The following is a 21226-nucleotide window of genomic DNA, read 5'->3' as shown; positions in this document are numbered from 1 at the left end:
CTTTGTACGCGCATCCCCGTTTTTCCCCGTTCCCGCAAGAATTTCGGGAAATCCTTTCTTAGCGGATGCGTACGTCCTAACATCTACCTGCATGCCAAATTTCAGCCCGATACGTCCAGTGGTTTGGGCTGTGCGTTGACAGATATCAGTCACCTTTGAGTTTTATATATATATTACTCCATTGAAATGTTACATTTTTTAGGCCTAACCTTGCATTTTTGAGAGGACGCAATTTTATGTTTTTGATGTGTAGGGGGGGTCAGTGAGTAGCTAAAACCAAGTTTGTGGGGTTGCCACCCTTGTCCCACGGCCGCCATCTTGAAAATAGCGGTTGAAATGGTTTTTACGATATATCTCTTAAACTATTTATCTTGTAAAAAAAAATTGTTAGCATTATTTGTTGCAAATTAAATTTTCTACAACTTTTGTCCAGTAACTTTTTGTCGTAGAACTATAAATAAAAAAGTTATAAGCGAAAACGTTCATAAATTAGAGCTTTTTATATTTTTCAATAAACTTTTTTTTATCATTTTACGAAGAAATGATATCAGACCATTTTTGTAGATTGTTTTTCGAGGAACAACTTTTATATACAACATTTTTTCATTACGTCAATAGCTAAGGTTTTACAGCGCTCTGAAGTGAGTACTTACTATTTTTCAGTACTCCATCAATGGAATATATATATAGATTAATATTATAATCTACATTTCTAGATAGTTTATACTGTAAAAGGTTCAATTTTATTGGTTTGTGAATAATATTTAGAAAAACAATTAACCCTCACATAATTTCTGTTTATTTTAAAAATCATTATTATATCCATAGCAAGTTACGCTTTACCTAATTAACACATGCTTTTCAATTTTAATTAAGTTTACCCGAGTGAAGCCGCATGAATACAGTTATTATTTTATATTTATATAAGTAGTTATACCTAGCAATGAGCCGTAGACGTACCTACTACATAGATTAATTAATTACTAATAGTTTGCCTACTGCGTTGTCTATATTTTTTAAAGAAATCATTGCTTATAATTTTGAATTTATATTTTTAGTGTAGCATTTATTACAAAATGTCGGACATGTTAGATATAATCCAGATTTACCAAGCAGTTGAAAACAAATGACAGCTAGTTTTAACAATTTTTATTACATTATAAAACCTTTGGCCCCTCTGAAGGGCTTTTAAGGGAAATTTACAATTTTACAGCAGACTTCTTATTTTCTCAAGTTCCTTGTACTTCAGTAGAATAATACACAAGAGAATAATAAATCACGGCTTATCAAGATAGCAATCGTCTACGTCCAAACACTATGAAATACGAGTATACCCTGATACTATGCAATGATTCAGACGAGGTGTCGTTTCTACCAAAGGCATGTCTTGAATGGAATATTGAATTCTTGAATGTGAGACTGCACCTAAACTATAGAATACATTATATAGTTATATATTATTTATCATATAATAAGTTTAGTATTATGTGATAAGTATACATGGTATGACGTAAGTACATACCTTACATAAAATTAATAAACATAAAACGTGATTTTATTGCAATGTCGAAATAACAATTATGTAATCGTAATTGTCATGTGTTCTGAATAAATCATTCTTGAACAGACTTTTATCCAACATTTTTGGATTGAATCAATACTTTCTGTGATTTCGGTTTTGTATCCGAATACAAATACGTTGGTTAAAAGCTAGTTGAACAGACTGGGGCAATATTTCTACGTTTCCCAAATTAAGACAAATGGAGTAACTCCCTTATTTCTTTTATCGTAAATATTCCAATTGACTTAGTCCACATTTCCCAGTATTTGCAGATACGTATTAATACTTTTCTTCAAAACCACGTAGAAATATGAAAACCAACGTGCACTATTACGATATGCGAGCAACATAAACATTTTGTATAATTGCAATATCAAGTCCATTTAGTTCGTGCTTTTAATATAATTAAATAGCGATGAGACTGCACCATTATGAAAGTTTTTTTTGCGTCTATCGTCGTAATGAGTCTGGTACGGTTGAACAATCTATAGTTTTTTTAACTGAGAGTTTTTAAAAACATCTTCCCTGTATTTTTGTAAATTAAGCGTTGAATTGGCTAAATGCGTTTTATATTGCTCGTAATTCGTTATAAAATTAAAAAAAAAGCATCTATGTCTTTTTAAATATCGAAAATAGACGATATTCCGCTTCTGGGTGTATTTCCCAATAACATACCCAAGTGTTAACGAAAAGGAAAAAAATTCTGTCAAAAAAACGTTCAATATAAAAAATCTATTATATCGCAAAATTATTACGGAAGTTTCCCATAACTATCTGAAATCGAATTTCGATCACACCTAGTTCGACACAACAATAACAAGTTAAGAAGTTTGTTCATCCAACGATCTACTGTCGTTCGACGCTTCAATTTTAATGAAATAAAACATCCTCTATAAAGACTTCTTTAAATTTTAAATCATATAAATCTTTTCTGAATCTGAAAGCTGAAAGCTGCCGATACGCGTTCTATAAAATAAACGTTGAAATATTTCGTCGCATTAAACGATTAAACACAAAACATTTTCATCGTATTCATTCTTACGGAATAATCTCGAAATTATAAAGATTGTATTTATTTCTTAAAAGCCTTTGATGACGATAAAAATATCTACTATATAATATCTACTAACAAAAGTATGTTTTTCAATATTAAGTACAAACAAATTTATCAAACCATTTACGATGTAGAATAAATAACAACTAAAAGAGAAATAAGTTTAACATTTTTTACAGGGCTAAATTAACATTTAAAAAATTCAATTAGAATGTTTAAAGTATCGGGAGATCAAGGGGTAAAATGGGGTCTTTGCACCTTGTAAGCATAGAGCGGTTACCAGATTAAATTAACATAATTCAAAGCATTAGTCATTTGCAACCGGCGTCTATGTAATGATCTCCGCTACGAAGTAAGCTACGGCGGCCACCAACGAACTGAAGTGTGCGTGTATCTATGATTATTTATGCGAAGCTTTTGTGTTCAGGCCTATTGTCCCGCTAATGAGCGATCCGAGCTACGCATTGCAATATTTAGCCTCCACTGAACTTTGAAAAGATGTTCAGCGGCCAGTTGTAATTAAACCTACATAACTGAAAATCTACAGTTTACGTATTTCGAAACAAAGGAAGCGTTATCAAAGGAAACAGCCAATAGTGGATCATTGGCTGAAAATAAATGTTAATATCCACGCTTATGAAAATATTAGGAAAAACTTGTCAAAGGAAAATATCGTGGCCCAAAATTCCCAGACATTCCAAATATAGGTAGTAGTTTTATGTGGTTCCAAAGGAATTTTATCAATTACCTCTATTTTATACCTACCTACCTAATATTTACATTTAGGTACCTAGATTGACATATTTAAAAGAATCTTCCTAATTTCACAAACTTACAAATAATGATCATTATCACGTGGTCACATAATATCTCTTACAACAAATACCCTCCACATGATTTCCGATAAGCCCGATCGTTATCCGCCATTGTAGTAAAGATGTCAAGAACGTCAACATTTCCACGAACTAGAACAATCCACGGACGTAAATGGTTATGAGATACAGTCGCATTATAAGTTGGATAAACAAACGGATCTTCGGGATAACACTGATTTACCACAAACAATAATAAAGCAATAAACAATAAGAAAGCTAGGACTTAACAATTTAAGATTTTGCAAATTGTTACGAATTTATAGCTCGGATTTTCCATTTCAAGTATTTCATTTCGTTTAAATAACGAACCTTAACTTTAATCAATACTTTATTATCAAAAGCTCATGTACCAACTATACAAATGGAATTTTAATAAATCTCAAATTTCCTGTTCTTGTATATTAACATTATACATTGTACAATATCATTCAATGGATTTTGATCTTCCTTTGATGTATTAATGAATACCTTCTGTAGTAGTCCTATATAATCTATACTTGTTAATAATAACATTTATGCTGTAATTAATAAAATTTACTTATTGTATAATTTAGCACAATCATTTTACTCACATTCAACTCAATATAAAAATCGTTTTAATTTACAATAATTTTGTAAAGTCTACAATGAGTCCAATCTTAACAATGGTATTTCGGATTGAATGTAATTCTGTAGCCAATAACTTTATCATATTATTTTCATCTACGATTAATATTTAACATTAACACATATAACATTAATCTCTTTGAAAATGAACAATGGACATAGTATAAATATATCTATACTGTGCTAATTAACAATTCAATGCTTCAAATTTCAGTTTGCCCAATTATAAAAATAGTTCAGTACTCCGATGAATCAAATTGGCAATATCCGAATTGTTTAAAAAATTTGATAATAAATAGTATAAAAGAATAGCTCAGTTACAAGCTTTTAATTTCCCCTTGTCTGAAAAGCTTCCGGCTTTGTGTTTTTTTTACTAATTTCAAATAACTCGTATATCGTTACATGTACATGTACAAGCCCGAAGAACAAAAGGTTTTTTGGCAATTACAGCCCGTTCCGGCAAAATTTCCATCAGTTTTATTTGTTTATTCTTTCATTCAATATTATAGTGCAACCTCGATACATTAGAAATTTTATAGTACACATTTAAAATTTTGAAAGTCGAAGGAATTTATTAAGTATGGAATCAATTACAGCGCTCTTTGTTTCCCTGTTTTTATTTTGATCTTCATTGTTAAACGCTACAATTTAACCATAGAGATGTGGACAAACGTACCATTTCAGTCATGCTAAAAGAACAAACATAGAACCACGAACAATTCTACAACTAAACATGCAAAACAAACTATGCCTCGAATATCATACGAAACTTCGTATATTGTGTAGAGTAAACAAGCACGAAAGTTGCCGTTCCCGTCGCTTAACATCACGTTCATTATAACGCAATTAGAGGTGTCAGGTGGAGCCTAATAGCTGTACATATATACCAGGTACAGACGGCAGTCGCGGTTCCAGTGAAATTAAACGGAAATCGAAAACTGTGGCTTGCGGAGCGAACGTACCTAAAGGTTGGGATTGAGAGACATAGCTCTAGCGGATGGTATATAACTTTCATTTGATTGTATCCGTCTAACAATCCGTCTAACAATTTAAATCTTCAAAGAAATATGTATAGGATGTAACTTGTTAAATTGTATAATGTTTTTGAAGAAGTCAATTAATATAAAGAATTGGGTGTCTGTTGTTCTTTCAAGAAAAGCTTTTAAATTGTGGGTGGTATTTAGTTTGCAAATAGATTTTTAGATTATGACCTAAGATCACATTTAGCCTTAAGGCTTCCAATACCACCACGCTTATAAACTACTATTTTAGGAAAAGAAATTGAGTTGAGTCTTGACTTTCGCCAAAATTGTGCGATAAAATGATATCATATTTACATAATGCTATCATGTTTCACACATTGGAGCTGGAATTCATATCATTTAACTCTTCACTTCCACTTATATTTCTGTCGGAATCTCGAATTATGGAGTCAATCAGAATATTCTATTGTAATATCTCTACTAGAAACAAATATATTTGTACAAGACAAGACATATTTAGTCGACTACTATTACCTTATTCATATTGAGTCAAATAATTACACTGCACGATATATCTAGAATATAATATGAACATAATATTAGTTTTATTATGAAGTTAGGGATTCGATATGTATGTTATTATATGGTTAAAATCATAGGTTAAAATAGTCAATTGTACTTCATTTGAGGTTGCTTTTGTTAAATAATTGTTTAAATCGCTTTCGCTAACGCTCATATTTGGGTTTCACCAGAACGATGGTGTCTGAGATTCCCAGAATAGTCGATATCTTAATTCTGTTTATTGGACTGAAGTCATCACAGCGGTAATGTGCTTGCTGGCTACAATTCAGAATATTTTGCCAGATTGATTGTAGAATTACATTTGTTTCTTATCAATAAATCTTATATGTTATTAAGTATATTAAGTTCGTTAATCTTAATAAACTAGTTATTATGAAGTGTTTACGTCCTTATAAAAGAGAATTGAAATAAAACTTATAAATCCGATCAAAAATGCTTATTGCGATCGGTAAGAAAACTCTTCACGAATTGTTAGAAATCTTATATCTATAGATAATATTTCTTGTTGATTTCTGTATTTACTTATATTTATTCATTCAATTGATTTAATTCCACGTTTCCGTCACTTATCGACCAGAGTGTAGTCTCAGAAAGTTGATTTATTAAAACATGAATCACACTTAAACTTATCAGTTTAATGAAACTGATTAAATATAAACCGGAACCCTTTGAATCGTTAGTTAGATTATTCTAAATATATCTCCGGCCATCAAAGAATCGTGTTACGGTTAACTTCCCTTGTAGAACCCTCAATCAGCGATATGTTCAGGAAATTTGATCGATTTTATTGCTTCAAAGTTAAATATTAAAGCATTAAAGATTGTTATATAGATACCTAAAGCGATTATAGAGACAGGAGACATGTTTGGTATTACGTTCGATTCAATGAAATTAAAAACAGACTTATATTCTCTAGCTGTTTAGTTGTTCAGTGTGTGTAATTTAATTATGAATTGTTGACCTAAATAGGTCGACATTGATGAATCCTAATTAATAAATCTTCTCCAATGCTAATGTGAAGTCAATGGATAGAATAATTGTAAAACCAATGAGTGGGATTCAAAATTCAAGGGCATAATATGTTTGATCAAGTACTTTTACACATAAATTTGTTATTTAGCATTTGAACTTACTATTTCGGAAAGCCTTTTTAATGACGCTATCTTTGGAGCTTGGGAAAAAGATTGACTTTAATATTTTTCTAGGATTTCGAAATAGGTATATGGATGTTTCTACAATTTATTTATTTTACTAATACAGTTAAACTTGGTTAAGTGGGACCTGGATAAGTGAGAAACCTCCATAACTGGAACTCATGCTGAGGTCCCAACACTTTGGCACTGAATTACCTCTGTTAGTGGGACGAGGTAAACCTCTATATCTGGGATTTGTTCTTTCGATTTATCAAAATAGTTACCTCTATAACTGAGACAGCGAGTAAATTTTATATGCATAAACCTCTGTAACTGAGACAAAATTGTTTGTTTACTCATTCTTATTCAACCCACAAATTCCACACGTAATTCCAAGTACGTAAGTACAAATTTTGAGCTTCAATTACCTTCAGTTTTAGTTTCGCTTTACTATCATACAGATGTTTATTTGAAAAATGTCAAAACGAAAGCTACAATCGTTATCAGTTATCACCCCTCTGTAAATGAGACAGATATTTATTTATACCTGTATATCTGAGACACTGGGTAAGTGGAATACCTCTATAAGTGAAACGACATTGCAGGTCCCTTGATGTCTCACTTAACCAGGTTTCACTGTATATCTTGTTACCTGTCTGAACCAGACAGAGCTTTAATGTGTTTTGACGAGTATTTATTCATAGATATAATATATTTATTTATAATAATAATATTTGTGTACTTTTTTTCTTCGTAGCAAGAAGTTGTGACTATTTGCCAATGTCAAGACGTATAAAGCGTTGTATACTTAAAAAATATTAATATGTTATTGAAACGTAACGGGTGTGAGCAGTTTAGGTTAAATGTTATGCGTAGTATTATATTACCTGTGGAAACCTTAATTCCTGCTTAAATTTTATTAATCACAACTATCCCTTGTTGCAGCAGTGCCAGCATCTCCAGAGCCTCGTCGGCTGACCATCTCGGAGCCGCAGCATCATGTGGAGTTCACCAATGATACCGGCGTCATTCTAACGTGTTCTACTAGAGGCCAGTACGAGGTAAATACTGTAACCAAATGAAGTATGTGGTAACTTGAACATTAATCGACCTACTAATTTTATCAATGCGAAAGTTTGAATGTTTGTTTGTTACACCTTCACGCAAAAACTGCTGGACCGATTTTTATAAAATTTGGCACACATTAGAGGATAACTTGGATGACACATGATAGTTTTTAGCCCGAAAATCTCACAGGAACGGGGACTATGCCGGATTTCCTTAGACTACACGGGCGAAACCATGGGCGAAAAGCTTAAAAATTAGGATAAAAACATATAGTTCTATATGTCGTCTCATTTACAAAGGATGTAAATCTGATTTACTAAATCATATGATAATAATATATCGCTTATAAAATATGTGACACGATTATAATGAAGAATTCAATTTTGTTGCGCGAAAGGTTTATTTTTTATGTCAACTGATAAATCAAATTTTGTTTACTGATTTCAATACCGTAGTTGTACAGAATTCAGAGAAGACTTTCGTTTTCTTTTTTATGAAATGAATGTATCTGTAATGTATGTAAATCAATTAAGTTGACCTAAAAAAATGTCCAATCAATGCCATTTTAGCAATTAAATCTATGTCTACGTCATGATTATTTATTTAGTTTTTCAGGGAAAGTAGATTAAAATTTAAAGCTCTGGTTTATATAAAGCGTAAACAAAAATTAAGGTTTACTTACTCTTGGTGCGGGCGAGCAACAAATTAATGTCATTTAACCGCATTCAAACTGTGTACTCCTTGCTAAGCGAAGTCAAATATGTATAAAGTTTCCCCATTCAAGCGAGTTCCCGAAGTTTACGGTCGTTCAGACCAACCGGGAAATAAAGATATGCGCCCAGCCTTTCACAAAATACAGAACCGATGGGCGGGTTGACGCTAAGTTTATCGTATGGAAGGTTCTCGAATGTTCGACAGACATGAGGGTATTTTAGGACCAGGCGGGCGGCACATGGCTTGACATTTATGTGCACGTATTTTTCAGAAGCTATGAAGCTATGTTGTGGTAGATACTGGGCATAGTTTTCTGGAAGTTTTCTTGTTCACAAAGGAAAAATTAAATAAAATCGATACCTATTGCATATTGTCTTTTATATGAAACTAGCTGGTGACCACGAAAGAAATTATCGCTGAGTAGTTAGTAGTAAGTAGGTTCTCACTGTCTCACATACTTACCAATATCTACATAAAAAATGTTAGTAACCCGTAGGTATTAAAGTTTCAAATTATTATTAGTACCTGTCATACTTTGTTGAATTGATAACCCTATTTTGTGAACAAGTTTACTGATAGAACACGACTGTCTTGGTGTAATATATCTTCATAAATATGAATAAATCATTAGATAACTGCGGCGTTTCTCAGCCATTCCCGAAAGCGTCTAACCATATCGCTTGTCTAAATTTCTCAATTATAATTGACGGGTAACTACGTCCCTTTAATTTTCTAATTCCAGTAGGTATTTGCTATCTAGATATCAAATAAAAGATGTATCTTAATAATCAATTAGCAATAATGAATAACATTTTATAACATAGTGGTAAATAAGAAAATAATTACCTATTACTAAGAAATATTAACTGTTTCTTCTGAACAAAAACGGAGAGAAAATTTAATTAAAAAGTTACAAGTTTGAAGCAAGTCACATTTTTATAACATTAGATTACTTTAAAAAGTAATGAAATATTATATTTGTTTAATTTAGAATACGAAACGGTTTCAATTTATTTTATGAAATAATGCTACTCCTTTAGCAGTCGTGTTAAAAAGTAATTATAACCAAACTGTCCCAAGACCTTTCACATTTTCCCAGAAAATACATTCATTAGCCGCGACATCAACGGTTGCGAAAAACCTGCAAAGAAAGCTAAGCAAAAAGTGTATAAAATCCCAAACAAAAGTAAAGGGGTCACATTATCTCGGAGGGCAAAAGGGGAGTTGCAGACAATCGCGAAATAGGGGTCGCGATAGAAAACTAATGAAGTGCCGGCACTGCTTTTACGAAATTGAATATTAGCACAGATTTTGGTTCGCTGACATTTTTGGGAAGGCATAACAGAGCGGAGCAGAAATTGAATGCTCGGAAAAGTTTTCACTAGCTCCTTCGACTTGGGTTGATCTTTACTATTTGGTATGATCATGTTAAGTCGTTTTAGTTGAACATTATACATATTTAAATATGCCTATAATAAATAAAAGCTACAGAAAATGAATAAATGCTTATTTACGCTTTCAAAGCTTAGGTACCTGCATTAATTTAACATTTATATAAAATAATTATACTATGGAACATTGCATTATTGAAAACTTTCCAAATTTATTAATTGTAATTTTGTATATATTTTGTATTAATAATTATTAATTGAGCACATAATATTATTTATAAATACTTACAATATCAATGACCTCTGTGGTCATAAAGATCTTTAACAAAAACTTAACTTGAATTTCAAATACGACAGTTCATTATACTGGTATTGTAAGTTTTGATTGACGTGAATATTAAAGTATTAAGACCCTTGCGAATTATTAAACAAGTTTATAATTTTACTGGGTACGCATTTTCTCTAATAACTCAATCAAAGTTGATCAATCTCGTTAACAAAATATCTATTCCATTTCCATTGTTTTAACTTTTAACACATAAATCGATCGTGAATTTTAAAGCTTTTTTTTGATATTCTATTATTTAGTAGCACATACATGGCAAAGGCGCTCGAAGCAAAGCAAGGCAAAAAAAAATATTCCCGAGGTGGCGCGAACAACCTGTGATGGCGGGTGGGTGCCTTTTTAAAAAAAAGCAAGGCAAAGCAGTCGAATCTAACTAGGTTTAATATTATTTGTGAAGTTTAATTTTTTGTGTAACAAGTCGTAATGATGATAAATAAAACACACCATAGCAAACTTTTAAACTAAACACTAAAATGCTCTAGATTTTTGTAATTTTCCGATTTGTTCGCAAACTGCCGGTAATTTTGCAAACTAATACTAACTTTCGTGGAATTATAACTGTCAGCTGTTGTGGTTATGATGGTTTCCAATTTCATCGGTACTTTTAATAGAAGTCTGCTGTTTATATTACCTACCTACTTATACTGTAAAAATAAGGAAGGTACCTTTTTATACACGCTTTATATTAGCTTCACCTGTAGGTATGTTTGTAACCGACTTCTTTGGGCGCGATTTTGACCCACTTTAAACGGCCAGATTTCGTTCAAACTTTGTAGATTTATTTAGGACCGATGACAATACACTAATTTGATAAAAAAAATAATAGTTAAAAAAAAATAAAAAACACGCGTTTTATAGAAAACCGAACTAAAAGCGTGTTTTTTAGTTTTTTTAAACTATTATTATTTGTTATGTGGTACCTGAACATCAGTAGACTCGTGAGATAAATTTATATTTATACTGATTTAAAATTATACGAAAGAATTATCCTAAACGTTAAACATTTACGTTGAAATTTTATTAATCTATCGTCTTTCCAATAACGTTTATCGCAAAACTTAGCCGCTTTATTAAATCCTGTAAAGTAAAATACATTTCAAGAGCACTGAATACTAAAGTATTCATAAATGGAACACAAAACGTATAAAAACGTTATCGTAACTGTAGCACTTGGAATAAATCATGCGGCATTTTCGAGGTAAAATTGAAAATATGCCCGTATTTGCATATGAACACAATCCTCCGCAAATACCCGGTACTAGAACTATCTCGGGTGCCTCATGTCCTCTTCAAATAGACGACCTTTGCTCTGCTCATACACGCTTTCCATAACCGCGCAAAATGAATAAAAACGCCATAAAATAAAGTCTACGTAATGGAATTTTTTTCACCGATGATCCAGTGGAATGTGCCGATTAAATTTTATTCTATTCGCTTTGAACTAAAATGAAATTTGCAAAAATATATTGGAGCTTATACCGCTGAGTAAAAAGATGTCTATATCTTGTTACAATTTTGTTTCGTCCATGTATAATTGGATTTTATAACCCTCTTTATAGTCGCTATAATTGAAATTCAGTTTCAATAAAAAATATGTGTGGCAAAAAAATTTATTCAAGATTTTTCAATTCAAAATACAGACTACAATTTTCGTCTGTTTTGATAGCAATGTTATATTGATATAGGTAAATAAATTGACATGTTAGGATACCGTTTTGGTCGTAATGTGATCCAGAAGTTGTAAGAGCAAGAGGCTAATACCGAGAGGTTTTGAACTCTTAACAGCTAACTAAACTTCCATCAAAGCCGAAAGTATAAAGAAAAATATAAAACTTTCAAAGGATCATCCCCTTAGTTTCTTTTTATTTCTTGCGAGAATTGTGAATTGTATAAGTGTAAATAAATGAATGAAAAAGTTTTCTAGACGTAATTTCTAACGATACATAGTACCCGTGAATCCGTATAAATGTAATAAATTAAAAAGTAGGTAAGCGTTTAATTGTCTGTCTGTAAATAAATATCAATTAGGTATGTAATAGCATTAGATGGCTCGTTCCTATACAATTTACACGTTGCGATTACGGTAGATCAATTTTATATTAGTACTAGCGGTCCGCCCCGGCTTCGCCCGTGGTACATATGAATAATAATAGTTTAATAAAACTAAAAAAACACGCTTTTTATAGAAAACCGAACTAAAAAATAGAAAATTTTATCAAATTAGTGTATTGCCATCGGTCCTCAATAAATCTACAAAGTTTGAACGAAATCTGGCCGTTTAAAGTGGGTCAAAATCGCGCCCAAAGAAGTCGGTTACAAACATACAAACATACAGGTGAAGCTAATATAAAGCGTGTAAAAATAGATGTTGGCCGATTCTCAGACTTACCCGATATGCACAGAAAATTTCATGAGAATCGGTCCACCCGTTTCGGATGAGTATGCAGACTAACATTGTGACACGAGAATTTTATATATAAGATATTAAAAACTTTTTTTTAATAATATTTAGACATAGTATGAAATCTATGTTTATACTTTAAACTAGAGCATTTATCTCGAAGCCTCCAAAGTAATAAGTGAGGAATTGTAACTGGAAATCCAATTAGATAACTGCCTTTAGTTAATTAAGTTTCCATTGTTATTAAAAACAAATTAAAACGCAACCACATTGCATAATTTATATTAAACTTATATGCCACATATAAATCATACGTACATAAAATCTACTAAAATTGTTATTTCTTGTTCAATATCCTATTCAAATCTGATATTTGTGTGTGAAATAATGGGTAAAAATACCTCTCTTAAGAGCACAGGTATTCGGATACACTCATTTCAAAGTAATCCAAGATAAATTAAATAGTAGAAATCCTTAATTACACAAAATCTATCATCCATACACAAAGTTTATAAATAAAACTCATAAGAACATAACAAGCATCACATTTGCTTGGAATTACAAAAAATATTGGCTGACAAGAGCGAAAAAGCTCACGGATGTATTCCGGCCACAATTCTACACAATTCATTTACGTCACGTGACATTTATTAAAGCGTGGACTTTGTTGCCACGGAAATAGGATATTTAATATAAATTGTGCCGGGAGATGATAAAGCATACAGCAGCTTAGCACAGATTTATTGTGGCTGGCGAACCAATTATTCAGTGTAGACGAAGGTATTGTCAGTGTGATGGTGCCTTGGAAACGCATTGTGCCTTCGCTACGAACACGAGATTGCATTTGTTAACATAATTAGTTCTATACAAGTTTCTATGGACGTCCTAGCGGAATAATGAACAATGGTGGTCTTGAATACTGAATAACACGCAATCGAACCAAACTACACACATTTGGAAAGTTGTAGCACGCTTGTAGAGTTTTAAGTTAAGGGTAAAATTGTACAAAGTATTATTATTCTTATCATAAAGTCACACTTTTTAAAGAGTTAGTAGGATTTAATTTATTTAAATTGACACAGTTTCATACAATTCTATTTTTAAGACTTATAATATACATGTATCAATATCAATAAATTATTAAATAATTACGTACCTACCTACAGAAAAAAATTGATAAATCATAATATATTTGTAAACAATAGTAGATAATAAATAAAAATAAAATTTGAAATTATTTTATCGCTTCCAAATCTATATTGATATTTTAAATTATCTCGCTAGCTTTATGAACAGCCTCCCGCATGATCATCAATCACCCACGTCTTGCGAACTAAATGAAATATCGAGAATTAAGATTGATGTAGAAATAAATACGTTTACCTTCTTCATATCGTAGGTCATAGCTGATCTATTTCTGAACCTACACCGCATGTTCTAGTAAACAGAATAATATTACAAAGGTGGTTTCTTATTAAGTCTTTAAATTGAAGCAAGTTAATTATTATTCCTAATACATAGAAGGTAATACATTGATATTATACAATAGCTACCTGTATAATCATTTTCTATAACAAGATAATAAAAAAATGAATCAATTTGATGAGGATTAGGTAAGTGAGATTTTTTAAGATAATTTATCTCTGAGGGATTTTCGAAGCAAACTTATGAATCTATCAGATTGCAAGGTCTTACTTGAATTATTAATTATTTGTATGTACGCTATGCTAAAGCTACAAAACCGTACAAAAACGTCGCTATACATAGAGTGTTATTTAGGAATTTCGAATGAATATGTCCTAGGGGGGTAATGTAAACATGGGAACGAGTAAACTGGTAAAGCTAAAACCGCAGTTGCGGTCATCAACTTAGCAACGAAAGACGTACAGTTTCAGTGAAATGTACTGTAAAATGGTGCATTCGCTTTAATAATTATACCAATATGTTTGATAAATTGTAGCGTGCTGGCGTAATGTCTAATCTCTTCAAGCATGATTGAGCTATGCATATTCGGGGTATGATATGTTGTATGCATTTCATGCATTCAGGTAACAATGTAATAATAAAAACCACACGACTTCGTCTATATTTTTTGATAAAGTATAAAAAATTAGAAATATAACTCTACATAATATAATATAATATTATATTAGGTATCTGTGTTAACACTAAAGCTTATGTATGGATTAAAAGCCCACACTGAAAAATTGTAAACAGCTTTCAAGTGCTTTCATGTATGGAATAAAAATTACAAACACTTTGATGAAGGTTTAAAAAAACTTACGAAAAAGTACAAACACAATCGCAAAAATTAAATATTACAATATACAAAATACAATATTAAATTTAAACAGTTGTTTACCCCTGAAATTATAACTTTCTTTAAATGCCGACGTGTTTATATTGCCCGAGTGCTCCAGATAGGAATGTGGGACAAGAAAAACAAAGCAGAATCGCCAAATAATTAACGAACGAAAAATGAGCCACCCGCAGTGAATACCGTTTAATTAATTAAGAACTCGTATTGATCTTCATAAAACGTGGTTAGAATTGAATGTCTAATTATTAATCTACCAAATTTATTACATTTTGCGCGATATTTTTCTTAATTGCGTTATATTTTTCATAAAATTGTCTGTGTATTGTATAGAACTGGCGATTTCATTCAAACTAAATATTATCTATTAAATTGAATGAAATTTGTTTTCATTTGTGCATAATATTGGTACAAACTTTAATGACTCATTAATATTATGAGGATTATTGAATAGAATAATTATATTTATTAAGTACCTATTAATATCAATCATAAATTGTTTTTGTTATAGGTAGATTAAATTCATTACTTTTCGAATGTTTATTGATTTGCTCTTACATAGTAACTACTTTAAAAGTCTAAAAATACCTAATAATATCATAAAGAAGAGCTCTCTGTTTTGTGGTGATACCAAATGAATATTGATTACTAAACGGAGAAATTAAATAATGAGCATAACTATTATATGCATAATGGTTATAATACAGAGCACAAAGCAATACTATTGAAAATAGGGAAAACAAATCAAACATATTTTGTAAGACTTTTTATCAAACATTTACTGCAGCTTCAATTCAAGCCCAAAAATAAATATACGACAAAACCTTGCCAATAATTTGTAGTGATCATTATTTTATATGACAGAATACAAACGAATTTATACAAGGATAAACGGTGGAAAAAGACGTCAGCGGTAAAAGGCTCACGAGGGAACGAAATTTCGGGGCTTATAACATTCCCGAATATTCCCTGAAGGATTATAAATAACGGCTTATTGTGTATGAACTGTCGCGAGAAACGCTACATATCAACAACTTTTTTAATATTCATTTATGAGCCTGTAGTCTGCGTTATCCACGTGGAATACACTAGTCTTTGTACATTTTTAATATCTCTTCATTGGTATTTAAAATGATACCTGGCATTACTAAATGTTGCTGTAATAATTGATTTAACTTATTCTTTATTTACATAGTAAGTACTAAGTAGGCTACTTCAGAGAGAATAATTTAAGGAATAAGGATAGTAAATTACTAATATTGAGTGACATATTTTTATGATAGGCTTTAAACAAACATAACTTTTCTGTGACAACAATCGAAAACCTATTAAATAATTGAATCTATATCAAGGCTCTTTATTTTTTAGTTTATTTGCCCAAGAAATAGTGATTTAAAATATTATATCAATAAAGTAACACACTAACATTTCACTAAGGAATTTGAGCGTTATATAAAACTTTAAGGTCCAATAAGCTTACAAACTAAAGTCAGCGGTTCCAAAGATGCCACATTCTACACACTTGCACTGAAACATTTTGAATATTTAACCAAGCCAGAAAGCTAACTTTTGCAAATATTTTATGCAATTCAAACTAAAAATGTTATCACCTAGGTACTAGAATTGTAGCGAAATGTTTGTTATAACTAAGCTTTTAACATTATGTTTATTTCATGCATTTATTAGAATTAGAACGACTTAGAAACGAATGATATAGTTACAACTAAAAATTAAAACTTATATACAGGATGTCCCACCATCGGTATACTAAGCTCAAAGGAGGTTATAGTTTTGCATACGCTGAGTACGTAAAAAATACTTATAAAATTCCAGACGCATTTTTTTTCAAATAGATGAATTTTAAAAACTCTATGTGTACACTGTACACCCATAACAAGCAACCCGCTCAACTTTGCCACCCGCACGTGAGCTATCGTTTAAGATTATGTTTTCATAGACAAAATGCAAGCGGTATATGCCGGTTGCGCGAAGCTAGAGAAGAAAACTTGGTTTTTTAGGAAAAATTTGGCAAAAATTTTTTGACGTAATTTTGTTGTTTAAGTATTTTTTACGTGATCAGGGTATGCAAAACTACAAGTCCCTTCGCGCTTAGTATACCAATAGTGGGACAGGACACCCTGTAGAAGTTACTTCAAAATGGCAAACAACAAAAAAAACGATTATACTATTATTTTTAACTGGTAATATTTATAATAGATGAACTTTTTCTGTTGTTCTTCAACAAAATAAAAATCTGATTAAATTTCATAAAATTAATTCAGTACCATTGAGATACTATTACTAATAATAGCTCAATGTTCAGTACTTCAACATCAATACTCATACATTTTTCCATTCCAGTTGGACTGGCTGCTCGTAGACAACACGCCGGTGACGTCACTGGCGGGGCTCCGCAGGGTGCTGGCCAACGGATCCCTGGAGTTCCCGCCCTTCCCGGCTGACAGGTTCCGGCGAGATGTCCACACTGCCACCTATAGGTGTAGGTTAAGGCTGAACAGCGGTTTCGCTGTTTTATCTAAGAACATTCACGTACATGCCAGTAAGTTTCATTAGATAATGTATTTGTAAAGTTAGTTTTTGGTGAAATTATTATAATTTACTGACCTACATAATTTGGTACCAACCGCTGGAATAAAATATGTAGTAGATAGTTATTACTAGAGATTTTGATTTTATTACAAATAATTCAAAAACAATTTTATTGCATCAAAACATAAAGTTAAGAGAGAAGAAGTTAAGAATTTTATCAGTAAAAACAAATTATATAAAATAATAGTCCGGGATACATCGCCCATTTTTGCAAGTGATTACTATCAAGCTAATTTTTCGTGAGTAGCTTTATTTTGATGAGATGCCCAATAATTTCATGTACGAAACTCTCGATTGTGGTAGCTTACAGAGGTAACAAGGATAAAAATTTTTGATTTGACGGTTCTCAAATATTTATTACGCAATTTGTAGGACAATATGTCTGTTGAATTATATAAGTATTAAATAAGTGAAAATAAAAAAATCAGCTGGTTAGTAATCATTTATGATGACTTCGTTATCGATACACATTGGAAAGGGGGACTCTTTGATCAAACCATAGATTTTGTAGGACAAATATTTTTTCGAATAATTTAGATAACTATCTTGAGATTGAACAAAAAAAAAACATTCAGTTAGTAAATAATATTTGAGAACCATCAAATCAAAATATTTTATCCTTGTTTCCTCTGGTAGCTACCACAATCGAGAGTTTTGTACATGAAATTATTGGGCATCTCATGAAAATAAAGCTACTCACGAAAAATTAGCTTGATAGTAATCACTTGCAAAAATGGGCGATGTATCCCGGACTATAATAGGTACCTACACATTTTCGTGCATCTTTTCCAAACACGTAGTAACCATGTAAAAATAAGCTTGACTTCCATTTATTTAAAGTTGAAATTATTTTACATTACCAGTACTAAACGTCCCATGGGAGGTGCATGTGTCAGATGAATATGTGATGGCGGGAAATGCCGCCATCTTGCGCTGCACCGTCCCGCCGCACTACAGCGAACGAGTGCAAGAAACCGAATGGTTCGCTGATGATGAAACTAGTGTATTTCCTTATTTAGGTAAGATCGTTCTAGAATTTTCAATAACTTTTTTAATATAACGCAAGGGGATTGACTGACTGACAAGGGCACAGCTCAAACTAAGCTTCTTGTACAGAACCCATCAGGTTGAAATTTGGCATGTAGTCATTGTTATGCAGATAAAATATAGAATATGGTACGGTACAACTATTTTTACTCAAGGGAACTAATTATATTTTAGAAATTATATAATTTTATGTAGCTAAACAAAACCGTAGAAAACTTGAACAACCCTTGTAGTATTGAGCGACCTAATTGAGGTAACCCTTCAAAAATTCTAACAAAATATATATTTTTATGTCAAGGATCTGTAGACCCATTTCGCTAACCCTTCTGTAGGATAATTAAAATATTAAACGATCTTTATTTGCGGTTTCAAACCCTTTATGTAATACAAAAAGACTGCTTAGCCACATTGAGATAATATTACTACGTATGGAGGAGACACCACGAACAAAATCTGTGCGCCATTTTTTTGTTCTAACTAAGTTTAAAAAATTATTATCTAGTTAGGTACTTACCGATGAAAGTTATTCCTTTGCACTTTTCCGTATTATTTGTATTATTTGTGCAATATCGTAACACACACGAAGGCATATTTGATGCGTTTCACTTTAAAACCATTAAAAAAAACCGCTCAACATACGTCATGTGGCGTATGTTGAGCGGAACATAAGTGATTTAGGCGGTGTCGTCTCCATATATGTATATCTCAATGCTTAGCCATTGGCTATTCATACTTAAAATATGAATAGCCAATGGCTAAGCAGTCTGATTGTTTTTAATCTGTCTTCAAAAATATATATGACACTTTGTGAGGAAGAATCGCCAATTAAATTAAATTAAATTTTTAAATAACCTCTTGTTCAGAGTTTTATACAGGGTGTCCCAAAAAGTAGTGATGAACGGAAGCTGGGAGGTAGAGGACCTAAAGGGCTATCCGAATCACCCCCATGTATGTTATGCGATTTTTCGTATTTTCGGAGTTATGACGTTTTTTTCAATTTTTCACCTATCGCCGAGTACGGTGATATTTTCACTCATGGTGACGTCAATTATTGCGGAAGGTGCTTGATTTTTTTTGTGTGCTAAGCTGAAAGATAGGCCAATTCAGTATGGTAACATTTACTATCGTTAGATCTTTGAATGGAATAAAAAAGAGAATTAAAATGCCAAGAAAGATAAAATTACCCAGTATGTTCTCCACTTCAAGGGCCCGTAAAAAAATAAAATCACATAAAAAAAGTTTTCCATTTGGCTTTTAAAAACTTGCTCTATCTATCAGGTAGCTACCCTGAAAATTTCATTTTATTATTCAGAAGGCTTCAATCGAAAAATTGAAATCTAAATGAGGTAAGTGCAAAAATTGAATTAACATGATGATTAATAAAAACAAATTAAAACCAATAACAAGGTGTTTATTTACCAGAAATTTTTAAAATGACCCCGCTATTGCTCAGTGCAAGTGCGACATCACCGTAAAAAGTTTTCTTTTAAATGTCTGAATGCCCTTTTATCATTTTTAATGGTTTCTTCTGCTACTATGAATTTCCAGGTTATTTCGTTCAAATTGTGGCAGTCTCTCGTCTTTGTAGTATCCCCACGGAAAAAAATCAATAGGGTTTATGTCCGGGGACCGTCGAGGCCAGGCTAAAGGGCAAAGATACCCTGAAAGATGGATTGGTCGTTGCAGCCTGCGCATGCGCTGGTGACGCCTGCCTTAAAGCCTGGCCTGCACGGTCCCTCGACCTAAACCCCATTGATTTGTTTCAATGGGGATACTAAAAAGACCTCGGCTACTTGAGAGAATGCTACAATTTGGACGAAATAACCCGGAAATTCATAGTAGCAGAAGAAACCATTAAAAATGATAAAAGGGCATTCAGACATTTAAAAGACAACTTTTTACGGTGATGTCGCACTTGCATTGAGCAACAGCGGGGTTATTTTAAAAATTTCTGGTAATTAAACACCTATTTATGGGTTTTAATTTGGTTTTAATGATCATCATGTTAATAAAATTTTTGCACTTACCACATTTAGATTTCAATTTTTCGATTGAAGCCTTCTGAATAATAAAATGAAATTTTTAGGGTAGCTACCTGATAGATAGAGCGAGTTTTTAAAAGCCAAATGGAAAACTTTTTTTATGTGATTTTATTTTTTTATGGGCCCTTGAAGTTGTGAACATACTGGGTAATTTTATCTTTCTTGGCATTTAATTCTTTTTTTATTCCATTCGAAGATCTAACGATAGTAAATGTTACCATACTGAATTGGCCTATCTTTCAGCTTACCACACAAAAAAAAATCAAGCATCTAGCGCAATAAGTCACGTCACCATAAATAAAAATCTCATCGTACTCAGCGATAGATGAAAAATTGAAAAAAATGTCATAACTCCGAAAATACGAAAAATCGCATAACATACATGGGGGTGATTCGGATAGCTCTCTAGGTCCTCTACCTCCCAGCTTCCGTTCATCACTACTTTTTGGGACACCCTGTATACCACGGGTAGTAAAAAATAATTAATCAATACCTA

General features: G+C 31.9%; 1 protein-coding gene across 1 annotated transcript in view; it reads left to right on the top strand.

Moving 5' to 3' along the window:
• Dscam4 (Down syndrome cell adhesion molecule 4) overlaps nucleotides 1–21226 on the top strand; it is a 148509-nt gene that overhangs the window by 79618 nt on the left and 47665 nt on the right. The window contains exons 3-5 of the mRNA XM_089705302.1: nucleotides 7740–7855; nucleotides 17393–17591; nucleotides 18505–18660. Of these exons, the coding sequence (XP_089561428.1) occupies nucleotides 7740–7855; nucleotides 17393–17591; nucleotides 18505–18660 (471 nt within the window). The remainder of the gene's footprint in view (nucleotides 1–7739; nucleotides 7856–17392; nucleotides 17592–18504; nucleotides 18661–21226) is intronic.

Source organism: Colias philodice, chromosome 16 (genome assembly GCF_061535455.1).
Source record: "Colias philodice isolate Cphi_HAF_F1 chromosome 16, ilColPhil1 Martin Lab GWU primary, whole genome shotgun sequence".
In the NCBI taxonomy this organism is placed as follows: Eukaryota; Metazoa; Arthropoda; class Insecta; order Lepidoptera; family Pieridae; genus Colias; species Colias philodice.
Note: the sequence above shows the minus strand (reverse complement) of the source record. Positions and strands in the feature narration are given on the sequence as shown.